The sequence below is a fragment of the Buteo buteo genome, chromosome 3 (genome assembly GCF_964188355.1).
Source record: "Buteo buteo chromosome 3, bButBut1.hap1.1, whole genome shotgun sequence".
Classification (NCBI taxonomy): Eukaryota; Metazoa; Chordata; class Aves; order Accipitriformes; family Accipitridae; genus Buteo; species Buteo buteo.
Window position 1 is genome coordinate 15,190,955 of NC_134173.1, and position 14,856 is coordinate 15,205,810.

At 40.6% G+C, this 14,856-nt stretch overlaps 1 protein-coding gene across 1 annotated transcript in view; it reads right to left on the reverse strand.

Annotated features, from left to right (window-relative positions):
- DOK6 (docking protein 6) overlaps window positions 1-14,856 on the reverse strand; it is a 258,270-nt gene that overhangs the window by 125,193 nt on the left and 118,221 nt on the right. Inside the window, exon 3 of the mRNA XM_075024292.1 lies at window positions 4,421-4,535. Coding sequence (XP_074880393.1) covers window positions 4,421-4,535 — 115 coding nt within the window. The remainder of the gene's footprint in view (window positions 1-4,420; window positions 4,536-14,856) is intronic.

Consider the following 14,856-nt stretch of genomic DNA (forward strand, 5'->3'; position numbering starts at 1 on the left):
ACCACTACACACCATAAGGCTGTTAAAAGTCTAGGCATTGTCCCATAGAAACCACTGCCACTAAATATTTTTTGAGAGATCTGAGAAGAAGAAGAAAACATTTTAAATAAGAAGCAGCTCTCTAAATATTCCTTAATCTTTGATAACTTTCATAAAGGAAAGCAAAGTACTTTGGACATTTCAGCAGCAGTAAAAATGGTAATAGTTCCTTGTGGGAAGACAGAACTCAGTTGTGGAAACAAGCTGCAAAAGAAATTTTTTTTAGACCTATCTTCCTAGTTCAGAACACACAAAAGATTTGGGGTTCAAAAGAGTCAGATTTTAATGAAACAAAGCAGTGTATCTATCTCATCTGATGGAGATGATGCAGTTTATACTGTTTAGACAGACCGATAGCATGGAGAAAGGCAAACTGATCGAAACTCCACTATATGCACAGCTAAGATTTGTAGCCTTTCAGAAACAGCAAGGTATTTCACACTTTTATAGCTGTATCTTCTCCGTGTTCTCAGATCAGGGAGTTGCAGGGAGCAATAAGATCCTCTGAAGTTGTTTCTCCTCCAGACTGAAGAAGCCCACCCAGCTCTCAGCCTCTATTCATACATCATGTGCTCCTGACCCTGACCCCCGAACCCTGCTGGTCCTCCACTAGGTTCACTCCTGTATGTCAATATTCTTGTGCCGAGAGCACAAAACTGGACACAGTACTCCAGATGTGGTCTTACAAGTGCTGAATAGAAAGGAAGGATCACTTCCCTGTACCTGCTGTCAACACTCTTACTAATGCAGTCAGGATAAGTTCAGCCTGTTGTCCACCAGGACCCCAGGGCCTTTTCTGCCAGAGCTGGTTCCCAGACAGTTGGCCCCAAGCCTGCCTTATTGCCTGGGATTACTCCAACCCAGGGGTAAGACCTTTCATTTGCTCTTGCTGAACTTCATAAGGTTTCTGTCAGCCTATTTCTCCAGCCTGTCCAGGTCCCTCTGACTGCAGCCCTGTCTTCCCAATTTGGGTCACCCCAATCTGGTGTCACCTGCAAACTTGCTGTGAGTACTCTCCATCTCATCATCCAGGTTGTCAATGGAGACATTGAATAGTATTGGTCCCAGCACTGGTCCTGGAGGGATCCACTACCTACTGGCCACAAACTTGGCTTTGCACCATAATCACAAGTCTTTAAGCCCAGCCTATTTTCTATCCACTTTGTACTGCCTTTATCTATCCCATGTCCCACCCATTTGCAGGCTATGGAGGAGGCTATAGGAGGCTGTCAAAGACTGTTGAAATCAAGGTATATAACAGCCACTGCCTTTCCCTTGCCAGACACCTCATCATAGAAAGCATGATTTGCATATGGAAAACATTTTAACTATGCCCATTCACCTTGTTGTCCTTCACGTGTTTACCCACGATTTGCTCCAATAATGTTCTAAGGGACTGAGGTGAGGCTGACTGGCCTATAATTATCTGGATCCTCCTTGTCATTCTTGATGATCTAGTTCCATGGACTTGTGCATGACACCCAAGTGATTTAAGTGATGCCTGACTGCCTTGCTCTACTGTGGGTACTACTTCCCTCCCACGGACTGCTAAGAGGGTCAGGGACCTGGAAGGCCAGAAGACAAGCCTTGCAAGTGAAAACCAAGGTATAAAAAAGGCGTTGAGTAGGCCTTTCTCATGCCCCTTGTCACTAGGTCCACTGCCCCACCAAGCAATGGGCCCACACTCACTTAGCCTTCCTTTTGCTGTTGATGTACTTTAAGACACCTTTTCTATCCTTTACCTCCCTGGCTAGTTTCAGGTCCAGCTAAGCTGGAGCTTTCCTGGCTCCATTCCTGTATACATGCACAATGCCTCTGTATCCCTCCCAAGTCCGTCCCTGCTTCTGTGTGCTTCCCTTCTTGTGTCTGAGCTAAGTCAGGAGCTCCACGTTCATCCATACTGGTCTACTGTAATGCTTGTCTCCTGCAGAATGGGAAGGACAGTTCTTGTGCTCAGAGGATGCTGTCCTTGAAGATTAGCTAGCTTTCCTGGGCCCCTTTGCCCTCCAAGGCAATTATCCACAGGATCCTGCTAAGGATGCCCCTGAACAGAGTGCCTCCCCTCATCACATTATTGATCATCTGCATCAAGAAAATGTCCTCAATCTGTTCCAGAAATCTGGATTGCTTGTGTCCAGCCATATCAACCTCCCACTAGATATTGCTGTGGTTAAAGTGACCCAAGAGTACCAACGCCTGGGATTGTGACGCTTTTTCCACCTGCCTTAAGAATGTTTCATCTGCCTTCTCTTGTTGATGAGAAGGTCTATAGCAGATACTAGAATATCACCTGTGTTGGTCTGTCTTTTGATTTCTGCCCACAAGCTCTCCACTGGTTCGTCACTTCACCCAAGACTCCATCCACTCTAAACACACCTTTGTGTAGAGCATAGCCTTTTAAGGTAGGGCATCTCATACTGGCATCTTGTTAGCACCTTAAGGTACTTGTGTCTTGTATACACAGCTGAGTTCAAGGTTAAGGAGTTGCATCATGTTTGTTACAGAAGAAAGGGATAAGTGGGCCAGACATGCTGACCTTTCTTAGGTTTGCCCCTTCTTTGGTGAAAGAATCCTGAAGTTATGATTTGCTCTCACTCTTTTCAAATATAGCTGCACCATAGTAATTCTAGGGAAGAAGTAACATCTTTTCATTAGAGAACAAGGGGAATACAGGTGTAGGCAAATGGGAAAGTTTCTGTAGAACTGATTTCAGTGCTATTGAAATATAATTAAAATGTTTTTATTCAATTATTAATCATATTACAGTGTCATTAGTACTTCTACACATTAGAAATTAAAGTCTTTAATGTGAACTACTTATCTCATAATCTGTTAAACTGACTTTAGAAAGCCATATGTGTGTGTTTTTAAATTTAAATTAATAAACAAACAAAACTCTGTCAATCTGTCTTTCATGATGGAATGTACATATCAAAGTTTGCAATATTTGATCCAAAAGCCACATAATTCATGACCTTACACACTTTCAACCTACCTCCTCCACGTTTCTCGAATTTTGTTTCACTGTATTTAACTTAGATTGTACACCATGCAATTTTATATGATAATATTAAGATACTATTTTAAAATGCAGTTTCAAATATGTCACTAAACAAATAGAAACTTCATCATTACATTTTTTTTCGTTCTTTTTAAGAACAATTTTTTCAGGTAAAATACACCCTAGGACACAGACATATACAACTGCATTTTCAAACAAGAAAACAGTGCCCTTTAATAGCGCAGCGTTCTGCGTCTCACAAGTAACAACCTGTCATTATGTACCATGATGCCCAAGTTTGTTCTCAACTCATTCACCATGTAGCTGTTCAAACCGCAGACTGCTTGACATCCAGCTTTACAATATCCTGAGGTTTTAGCTGGTATTTACCTCTTATTCGCAATGGCATGATAATTATTAGTTTAGTAGTGCCTATAGCAAAACTTGGTAAAAAAAAGAATGTTTCACATCTTGACTTAGTAACATCCCATAGGTATTTTTTACTCAGTGTTACAAGTTTAGCTGAAAATCTCCAGTCTTCAGACCATCTGCGTGCAGTCAGAGACAAGTAATGGAAGAAAGAGCTCTGTAACATCCCCAACACCTCCCAAAGTATATAAAAAAAAAACCCTACCAAACCCCCTGTCGTGGTTTAACCCCAGCCACCAACTAGGCACCACGCAGCTGCTCACTCACTCCCCCCTCCCCAGTAGGATGGGGGAGAAAATCGGGAAAAGAAGTAAAACTCGTGGGTTGGGATTATAACGGTTGAATAGAACAGAAAAGAAGAAACTAACAATGATAATGATAACACTAATAAAATGACAACAGCAACAATAAAAGGATTGGAATGTACAAATGATGCGTAGTGCAATTGCTCACCATCCGCCGACCGACACCCAGCTAGTCCCCGAGCAGCGATTCCCTGCCCCCACTTCCCAGTTCTATACTAAATGGGACATCACATGGTATGGAATACACCGTTGGCCACTTTGGTCAGCTGCCCTGGCTCTGCCCTGTGCCAACTTCTTGTGCCCCTCCAGCTTTCTCATAGGCTGGGCATGAGAAGCTGAAAAATCCTTGACTATAGTTTTAACACTACTGAGCAACAACTGAAAACATCAGTGTGTTATCAACATTCTTCGCATACTGAACTCAAAACACAGCACTGTACCAGCTACTAGGAAGACAGTTAACTCTATCCCAGCTGAAACCAGGACACCCCCAAAAACCTCAACCCCAAACTCCAAAGTTCTTATTTACAACTAATTCCTTTAAGCTAAGGATTTCTGTCTGGTGCTTTAAGTTAATTCGTCTGAGCAAGACTTTGATGTGTAACGTGATTTCTTCAAGCTAGAGATGGCAGTACCAATTGCTTACCTGACTCACACGCAAATGTCTTTGACGTCTCATCATGAAAGATAATTGCCACTGCATGCTTCTTTGTCTCTCGAGGCAATCTAGTTATGTTTTTGATATTGTGCAGCTCGGTTACCTTAAAATGAAGAAAAATATTTTAGGCCTGTGTATAAATAGTACAAATAAAAACATTAACCAAAACTACTCAACTTTTACTATAATCTGTTTTTTTTCCCCCTAAGGTTATTTACATTTCTAAGTCTTTTAATCAACAAAACCACATAAATAGGTAGAGTCTAAAGTTGCAAAAGCTTCTATAAAATGTAACGTATCAAAAAGTGAATGGTCTACTTCCCTAATAAAGTTTTATTTGGAAACATAGTTATTACAGTGACATCAAGACAGTCTTGTGATTATTCTGTGTTTTTCAATTTCTATATTCATACAACTTTGATCAGTTTCAGAATCTGCATCAAATACATAACCTAATGGAGGAACAGCAGTGTCTTATTAGTTAAGGGAAGTAAATCAGTTATCATGCCAATTAGTATCACTACATTTTAAGGATAAATCCTCATCTGCCTTTAAAGTGTAACTGTCTTCCTCATAAGAACTCACAACTTTATTTCATTTTCCAAATATTAGAAAAGCTTATCAACAAAAAAACAGTCTTCCAGCAAATTTACAGCATAAACAATTCAATCTATTTCCATTTTCCTTTGATGCAAGTAGATAACTACAAGTAACACAAATGGAAGAAAAATATGTTACTACAGCCCAAGGTGGTAGCACAGCCTATATTAAACTGCTTAACACTTTGCATTGTAAATTCTTTTCTCAGTTTCGTGGAACTCTGTGCAAACTTTATGTGTTTATAGTTAACTTTTCCAGGCAGAACATCTGCCTCAGGCAGAATTAATTTCTTAAAAATGTCATCCATATGAATTTGGCCATCTATGACTAGGGAAAAAAATGGGCTGAATGTGGATGGGGTTTTTTGCTTTGTTTTGTAATTCTTATGCTCCCTGTGTACAGCTCTAGCATTCCTTTTCATATGCTGGAAATAATGCTTTTTAAGAGACAGAGATTTTATATGGTGCAGTAAAAAACTGGAACATGCTGGGGCAGAGACATTGCAAAAAAGATTGAGAGCAGATGAGCGGTGAGAGCCATCAAGAAGCCAGAGACAAAGCATGAAGTGGAATGTGTAGGTGCTGATGAGAAACCTGAGACCAGAGTTGAAGACTGCTATAGGGTCTACCTTGACAGCCTTCAGCAAAACTCGCTCGCTTGTCAATATCTTTGCTGTCACAGGTAGGCCAAAACTGGATGTGGTACTCAAGATATGGTCTAATGAGTGCTGAAGAGAGGGGGATAATCACTCCCTGTATTGCCTGGTCATGGTCCTGTGCATACAGCCCATGGAGCTGTTGGCCATCTTTGCTGGCTGAGGCACCAAGCCCCAGGGCCCTTCCCCCAGGGCTGCTCCCAGCCTGTCTGTCCCAAGCCCGTGCCATCGCAGGGGCTCCTCTGTCCCCAGGTCAGCTCCTGCCACTTGCCCTTATTCAGTTTCACAAGGTTCCTGTCAGCCCATTCCTCCAGCCCGTTCAGGTCTCTGGAATATAGCCTGACTACCAAAAGTGTATTGACGGATCTTTCCCAATTTGCTGTTTGCACAGTTGGTGAGTGCATGCTCCGTTACCTCCTGATACCAATACCAACCAAGAGAGGTCCCAGTACAGAGGCGGCAGCTCTACACTTGCTACTGACCTCCAGGTACAGTATGACCCATTAACCATGACTTTCTGGGTCTGACTACCCGACCAGCTTTTCACCATCTAGATGTCCACCCACCTACATGATAACGTCCCAACTTAGATATAAGAATATCGTGGGAAACAATGTCAAAAACCTTGCTGAAGTTGGGTACCCAGTGACATCCAGTGCTCTCTCCTCATCCCAAATCATAGATGGCTATCAGACTGGTCAGGCATGATTTATCCCTGGTAAATCCATGCTGCCTCTTCCCAATTACTATCTTCTCCTTCACATGCCCAGAAATATGTTTTAAGAGGACTCACTCCATGGTTCTTCCCATGGGCTGAAGCGAGTCTGCCAGACCTGTAGTTCCCCAGGTTGATCTTTTGGCCTTTTTTTGAACACAGGTGCAACATTTGCCTTGCCATTGGGTTCCTAATCCCTTAAAATTTTATTTTTTAGTCACATTTTCAGGGCTTTGCAAGAATCCATTTATTTCTCCATTTATTGCTTGGGGTGAAAGACAAGGTCTGGACACCACAGATACCACTGTCCCATTAAAGGAATAACTAAAATCTCTGTTAATTTTCCTTGATCTATGCATGGTAAATGGTCTAGTATGCGAGAGGGCTCCTATGGCTTACCCAAAGCACTGATCTCAAGGAAATCCCATAAAAGTGAAAAGCAAGCGTTAGTAGGCAAAGGAGAGAGCAGACTCTAGAATTCAAAACCTGAGGAAACAATACCAAATCCAGAAGTCATTACTGAATTCTGAAGACCCAGAAGGGCCCAAAATAGGAGACAGAGAAGATATGGATCTACTAGTCTTGCTAAATAAGAAGAGGATAGAAGAACAAAAGATTTAAAAATATTTGGGACACAAAAAAGTCCAGGTTATTCTTAAAGAGAATTTATATTTTTTAAATAATTTAAAGATGCATATAGCTTTCCTCTCAACGATTTAGAAAGATAACTGACAGTGCAGTATGAAAGGGAAAACAATAACAGGAAGGAAAAAAACCCAGTGATTCTAACACAAGCAAATGAAACAGTGGTATTTTTATGTGTGTGCATGTGTGGCTGTGCACACCATGCAGAAAAAAAATTTAAATCTTGTTGTGTTAAAAATGGGAAATTTCTCTTTCTGGAATAGCAGGAAAGGAAATAGAAGTGCTTTGAATAGTGACAACAGGGCATATTAAGCCTTCTTCTAGTCTCTCTCAGACAGTAGAGATCTACTCTTTTCTTTAACATCTGAGTGTTATAGATTACTGAAAGATCCTGAAATGCTGGTAAGTTTGATAATAAATAAAAAACCCCTTCATTCCTGGCATCAAAGCTACATAACTGTCACAGTAATTTTTGTTCAAAACATAACTACAGACAACTGGGGACACATACCTAGCCATCTATAGAGATGATTTTAGGGGTTCTCTAGCTGATCAGTACATTAAGCCTGTTTTATTTAATATATTGACAGAACATTTTTTTATGCAAGATCATTCACACACTTAGGATATTGTCAGCACAAAATGAATAAACAATAGAATTTTATTTTATTTGCTGCTGGGAATTTTATGTCTGAAAGAGACAATGAAATCACCACCAAATTCTGACGTGCTGCTTTTTGGTACCCATACGAGAGATTTGGTCGAACAAAATGCAAGGCAAGTGAAGAAAAACAGTCTCCATGCAAGTGAAAAGGGGCTTTGTTTTAAACACATTTCAACTTTCCTTTGTCTCTGGAATCATACTGCCTCCCTAGACAGCACAGAACTTGTTATCACTCCAATGTGACAGGCAAAGAGTTACATGAATTGCCTCTTCCAAACTCCCTGACTTACTTACTTTTCTTCAAGCAAGGTTTTACGAGCCATTCATAGTTTCACACAGAAGTCACATTCCTCTTGTGTACATCTTTCCAAAAAAATGGACATATTTCAAACTATCATGAGATATTGTGAGATACCTCTTTTCTTGTCAAATGTTTTAGTAGTTTAACATGGGCAGCCAAAGTATTTCTACCAGTTTAAAAAAAATAGAATATTTAAAAAAAAAAATAAATCATATCTTTCACCTTGAAATGCTTTGTTTTACAAGAACTGAAGGTTTTTCTGGAAATAATACTGGTTTAGTCATAACATTCTGAGGATAAAGGGAATTGATACAGATGTTAGTTAGGAAAAAACCCTAATTTTTCTAGGCAAACTAACAGAAAAAAGAAAAGAGGGAAAAAAAGTAACTGAGCTTTAGTGCTCAGTTCCATCATTGTATCTGAGAAAGCAGCAAATTTCACAGCATCACAGAATGGTTGAGGGTGGTAGGGATCTCTGGAGGTCATCTGGTCCAACCCCCCTGCTCAAGCAGGGTCACCTAGAACTGGTTGCCCAGGACCATGTCCAGATGGCTTTTGAATATCTCCAAGGTGGGTGACTCCACCAACTCTCTGGGCAACCTGTGCCTATGCTCTGTCACTTTCACACTGAAAAAGCGTCTCCTGATGTTCAGAAGGACCCTCCTGTGTTCCAGTGTGTGCCCATTGCCTCTGGTCACGGGGCACCACTGGAAAGAGCCTGGCTCTGTCTTTTCTAAACCATTTAGGTGTAGAGAATACACTCGCTGATGAGTATATAATGAATGAGCCTTCTCACCTCTAGGCTAAACAGTCCCAGATCTCTCAGCCTTTCCTCATAGCAGAGATCCTCTAGCCCTCTCATCATCTTCGTGACCCTTCACTGAACTAGCTTCAGTATGTCCATGTCTCTCCTGTACTGGGAGCCGAGAACTGGACCCAGCACTCCAGGTGTGGCTGCACCAGTGCCAAGGGGAAGGATCACCTCCCTTGACCCGCTGGCAACAGTCCTCCTAATGCAGCCCAGGATACCGTTAGCTTTCTTTGCGGCAAGAACACGCTGCTGGCTCATGTACACTAAACCCTATACAAGTTGAAGAAGCAGTTCTAGTTTTATCTGTTGGGCAAGTCAACACGCTGACAGAAAAAAACACCACCAGTTAACATCTCAGAAACCTGAGCTGATGATAATGACGAGAGAGGTCATATTATCAAATAAGCCCCTCAGTATGTCTATTGGGTATGTAATCTTTAATATCAAATAGAGATATCAATTTTTGCTTCCATGTTCATCTATTGAAATTGTACTGTATGCTTCCCTCCGCAATCAGAGCGGAAAGATAGAGGCAAGAATAATAATACTGTGAAAGTCTATCCTCCCACTGCTAGAGAGAACTGAAGTTAATCAAATTCCGAATTCTGAGTTTAATGCCAATGAAGCATGAGTCATTTCTCTACTCTGAACACTTGCAATTAAAAAATAAACACCTGAGAGTTTATATTATTTTGTATAAAGGAAAAATGAACTTTGCGTTGGCAACCAGACTGCTTTACCTCAGTGATTTTTAAAAGTGTGGTTTAAATTTTAATCTATTATTTTTAAATAAATAAATAAATAAACATTTTAAAGGGGAAAAAAGTATCAAAACTACTCAAAAGACAAAGATTCTAAAAAAGTCATGATTTTTTTTAAATTATTTAAACCATCTCTTTGCAAACTTTAAGAAAGTTTTAAAAGACTAATCAAATTGAAAATGTAACAAAAAGAGAAAGCTCCTTTTTAATGAGAAGTGCATTAGGCAAATCTACTTTTTTAAGCAAGGGATGTTATACCAAAATTTGCTCCCTGTGGTATCATAACCGACTTTTTGACAAAATACAGTCTAGCTCATCGAAAACATTGCTGTTCTTCAGAACAACAAAATAGTACTCTGGAACCACCTAGACCATTGGTAGCCTTGTACTAGTAAGAAAAAAAGAATAAAGGGAAAATATAATCTTACACATGTAAGATTCTTACCTAGACTTTCCACAAAAAAAGGATGGAAATATTCCCATTGTGGGATTATACTTTGCCTAAAACTTTGGTAATATTAAAAACAACCCAAACCAACAAAATCTTTGAAAATCACTTTTCCTATTTCCCACATTTGTATTCCTGTAGAACAAAATGAACTTCAATGACAAGTAAAATCCCTAATATTACCTGTTCAGTGAGTCATCTTGCAAACAGATTTCCTGCCTACCCTTATCCTTTATGATTTCTTCCAGTAGGCTAAATAGATCCTTTTGTATTAAGCTATGATTATGTAGTTTACAACTTTTCACTAACATTAGTATGTTAACTTAGACTTCCTTTTCTCTACTAGACATTGGTGCTATCATTTAGTGCAGTAGTCCATATGGTGCTCAGTGTGGTACATGTTAGGGACTCTTAGCACCTGGCCCATTTCTCAGTTCTCCTACTCATCATCAATAATTCCTGCTTCATACGTCCATCACTAGGCAGCCCCCACACACATTTGCTTGCTTTTTTCCTACTTGGTTTCTTGATCTTTTCCTGGATCAGTCTCTAAGACCATTTTTCTTGTCTCTAGAATGACAATGAACAATGGTTGAAGAAAAGATGTGGAATAGTTACTTAACTTGTATGTGACAAACTTTTCTTTGCCAAGCTTTTTTAATTCCACTTTGTTTTCATATATAAAAGTTTTCTTCTTTTTTGGGGTGGGGCAGGGCAGGGGGGTTGACACAGGTATATCAGAAGCATCCAACTTCTTTACTTCTGGTTAATATTTGGTGAAAGGACATAATCCTTAAGGGCTACAAGATAGGAGAGTTTCTAGGATCAGTAAAGGTAGCATCTCTCTCGTGCAAAATTAAGCTAGGGTAGGCTTACACCAGGGTGTCAAGGCTACCCCTCAGTGTTGGTTTCTGTAACTTGCTTCCTCTTACAGTCAGGAATTTGGATCACCTCAGAGATTCCACATCAGCACAGCTAATCACCAGTATAGCCTCTTGATCTGCACACAATTTTTGGGGGTGAGTCTCAGAATGTTCACCAAAACCCCAAACTTCTTTACAGAGGAACATCCAGCACTGAACAAGAATGCAAAAGAGCCTATAGTTAGTTTTCTACCACTGTTGCTCATATATCTAGAGCACTTAAGAATCACCCAAAAATTGCTTCACTTCTCATCCTCATTGTTTTTCTTTATTTTGGTCTGCAGATGGGCCCAAAACTTACAAGTCTTTTGTGCTGGTATAGCATCTCATCTAAAAAGGGCACCACTTTCAGACCTTCTACTTGCTTCCTTTAAGTAAATGTTATATAGGAATAATCAAATCAATAATCGACTCCTTGTAAATGCTGTCTAGCCACATCTGGGTGGATCAATCATTACAAGAAAAAAAAAAAAGAAAAAAAAAAAAAGCTATCTGCTGCTCTACATTATGACTGTATTAAGAAAATTTCTATCTCCTCCCCGCCCCTGCAATTAAATAAATAAAAAAAATATAGGACAAGGTATCAACCGTAAGAGCAAGAGGAAAAGTTGGAAAGGACTCCTCTGAAGGAACAAACAGTTAACAAATCTCAAGTTATATCGTCAAAAAGATAGGATCAGAGGAAGAAGAGAGCTTATGCCCTCACTTAGAAAAAAAAAGTATTAACTTTCCTTGAAGATTTTCCCTATCCTATGTCTTATGATAATCACTTGTACCCTCAGGGTTTCACGGGAACTTGAATTCACCTTTCTACAAGAAGATCCTAAATTTGATGTTAACACCAAATTGCTTCCATTCCCTACTCTCTGTCAGAATGCCCAAGCATCGCCTGATGCCAGGGGACTGAGTTACAAGAAAAACTAAAGGATTGGTCTGTATTAGTTTTTGTGCTTTTCTGTGCCAGCAGACTTGGAATAGAACTGAAAAACACCCTGATAGTTTTCAGAAGTCTAACCCCACTTCTCCTCCCTAGCTAAAACAACTGCCGTCTGATTTCAGTAAAGTCATGCTGTGGATTCCTAGTAAATAATTTAAGTGCAGGAGAATTATTAATATAAGATAGTCCGCAGTGGCAGGTAGCAATAGCCTAAATCCAAGCAAGATACATAGGCACAGGCTGATAATCAAGGAAATTATTCAGGATTGTTATATGGAAACTTTGAACAGTAGTTCCATTCACTGAAGTAGACAGTTACCTCTGGCTAGCCAGAAGAGATCAGATAATAGATTTCTAGTAACAAACATCTGGTCTCTCTAAAAACGCTTTAGCCCTTACCTGTCTCGACGTGACATTTCAGAACTCTCCCACTCTCCCAGTCTGAGCACTGGCTATAACAACTCAACCATGTCAAGAGCTTATTTTTACATGGGAAAAAACACCCGCTTTTTTCTGTGTGGGAGTCTGTGACCCATGTTATAGCAACCTATAGTCTTCTTTTTGAAAGTGCTTTTGTTACCCAAGTAAATGACAGGAAATAATTACAAGAGCACATTTCAATTATGTTAGCAAAATATTTCATATGACAAAACAGCCACTGCCAATGCAACTTAAAGAGGGTACCTACTCCTTAAAATGTTTGGGGGTTTTGTTGTTTTTTTTCTTTTCGGCATCTTAATTATATTCTTAGATGTGAAAGGCTATTAAATTACAAAATATGCTTAATTTAAATAAAGGCTCAGAGTAACTGGGATTTGTTGCTTCTTAATGGTTAACGTAATTTGACACTTTTCTGATTACTTTCTTTGGAACTACATTTAGTTCTCTCAGAGGGGAAGGATTTTAGGAACAATTCAGTACACTTTCTCTTGAATCCATCATAATTCATCACTGACCTACACTGGACATTTATTTGTTTGCTTATTGTACTAAAAATCTGTTCTAGTCAGGGAGCTGAACATCCAGGATGTGCACTATCCACTTTGGTGTTATACGGACATATAAAGACTGTATGTATATGACACATCTAGGGCTCTGGTGCGCAAATTGTACATTTAAATAGATCAGATAACTCTTCCACAACAATAGAAATATTACTTCCAAATCACATATTACATCTGCATCACTACAAAAAATATAATTCCACAGTAAATAGGAAAGGAGGTCCAGACAAGATGAAAAACACAAAAATGATGCATAGAATCTCAAACGTGTGCCTCCCATATGAAATTGGGAGGGAAATGATTCTGTGATTCCATCTACTGAATGTTATTTCCACTGTGCAGGGCCCTGGCAATTACTTGGGCAGAGGAAAAGGTCTGAATTTACATAAATAGATTTCTGGTTTGCATTGTGCACTACCTTCCTGTCATTTAATTTCTATCTAGCAAAAATAGAAGCAGAAAAGAGAGCTACAAAATGTAATTGTTCATCCTCTTATTTCTTAATAATGGCCCACATACTACCATCTGTTGTATAATACCACGCAAGCAGTAATGTAAGGGAGCAAAAGCCAACACAGTGGCAAGGAGCAGGGACGCCAGTAAGTGATGCCCAGACAGTAGAGAACTACCTCAAACCAGAAGCAGCATGACAACAGTAGGAGAGCGATAGAAGAAGCAAGAGCTATGAAAACTATCGTAGTAAGAAAAGGGCAAAGGAGGCACCAATATGCTAACGTTACTCTGAACGCTGCTGCCAGGCTGCAGAAGCAGAAAAGGAGATGTGGGCCCATTGCAGATGGAAGGACTACAGGGAGGAGTATCTCAAAGAAACAAACCATCTCCCTTCAGCTCAGTTTTCAGTCATCCTATCTGCGGTTAGCGGCTGCTCCTTTTACATGGTTAAATCCAATTGCCACAGAGTAGAAGTTTTGTTACAGCTTCAGACAGAGCTGGACATGATTTTGGCTCTTAAAAAAAGGCAGTCCGCTGCCTGAAAAGCATAACGACCTTTGGGACTGGGGAAATGGCTGCATTAACAGAAGCACAGCCAGTACATCAAGGGAAGCGACTTTCCTTCTTTACTCAGCGCTCATTAGATAACATCTACAATACCGTGTCCGGTTTCGGGACCCCAACGCAATTGATAAATCCAAGCGAGTTCAGCAGAGGGCCCCCAGGAAAGCCAGAGCTGGACCGCCTGCCCTGAGGGGAGAGGTTGAGGGTCGGTGGCTGCTCCAGCCTGCAGCAGGGACAGCTTGGGGGGCACGGGAGAGCAGCCCCCCGGTGCCGGCAGGGAGGTCATGGAGGAGCCGGAGCCAGGCTCTTCACAGCTGTGCCTGCTGGGAGGAAGAGGGACAACGGGCATACGCTGAGACAAGAGGCGGTCAGGCTGGATATGAGAAGCAATGTTTTCGCCATGAAGACAGCCCAGCAGTGGGACAGGCTGCCCAGAGAGGCTCTGCGGCCTCCGTCCCTGGAGGTTTTCAAGACCCGACTGGCCAGAGCCCTGAGAGACCACGACCGACCTCAGAGGTGGCTCTACTGTGAGCAGGAGTTGGGCAAGAGACCTCCTGAGGTCCATTCACATCTGACTTAACCTGTGAGTCTAAGAAAGGGATGCTAACAGATCTGGAAGGCTCTTTGGACCTTTATAGGTTTGGGCAAACCCATATGGGATTAGGCATTGAGAACATTTAAGATGAAACACATTTTCCTGACTTCAGCACATTCTGCATGAGAACAGCACATGACAATCAACAACAGGACTAGGGGATGCAAGAGACTGAAAAACAAGACTTGAGGTAAAAACAAACTAAAAGGCAGAAAAAAAAGAAAAAATTATTTCGTGAAAGAATAGCAAAACTTAAAACACAAGATTACAAGAGCAACATAAGAAGGCTGAAGACAAATCCCAAGATCAGAAAAGTGGAAGAACGGCTCATGTAAAAGCAAAACCAAT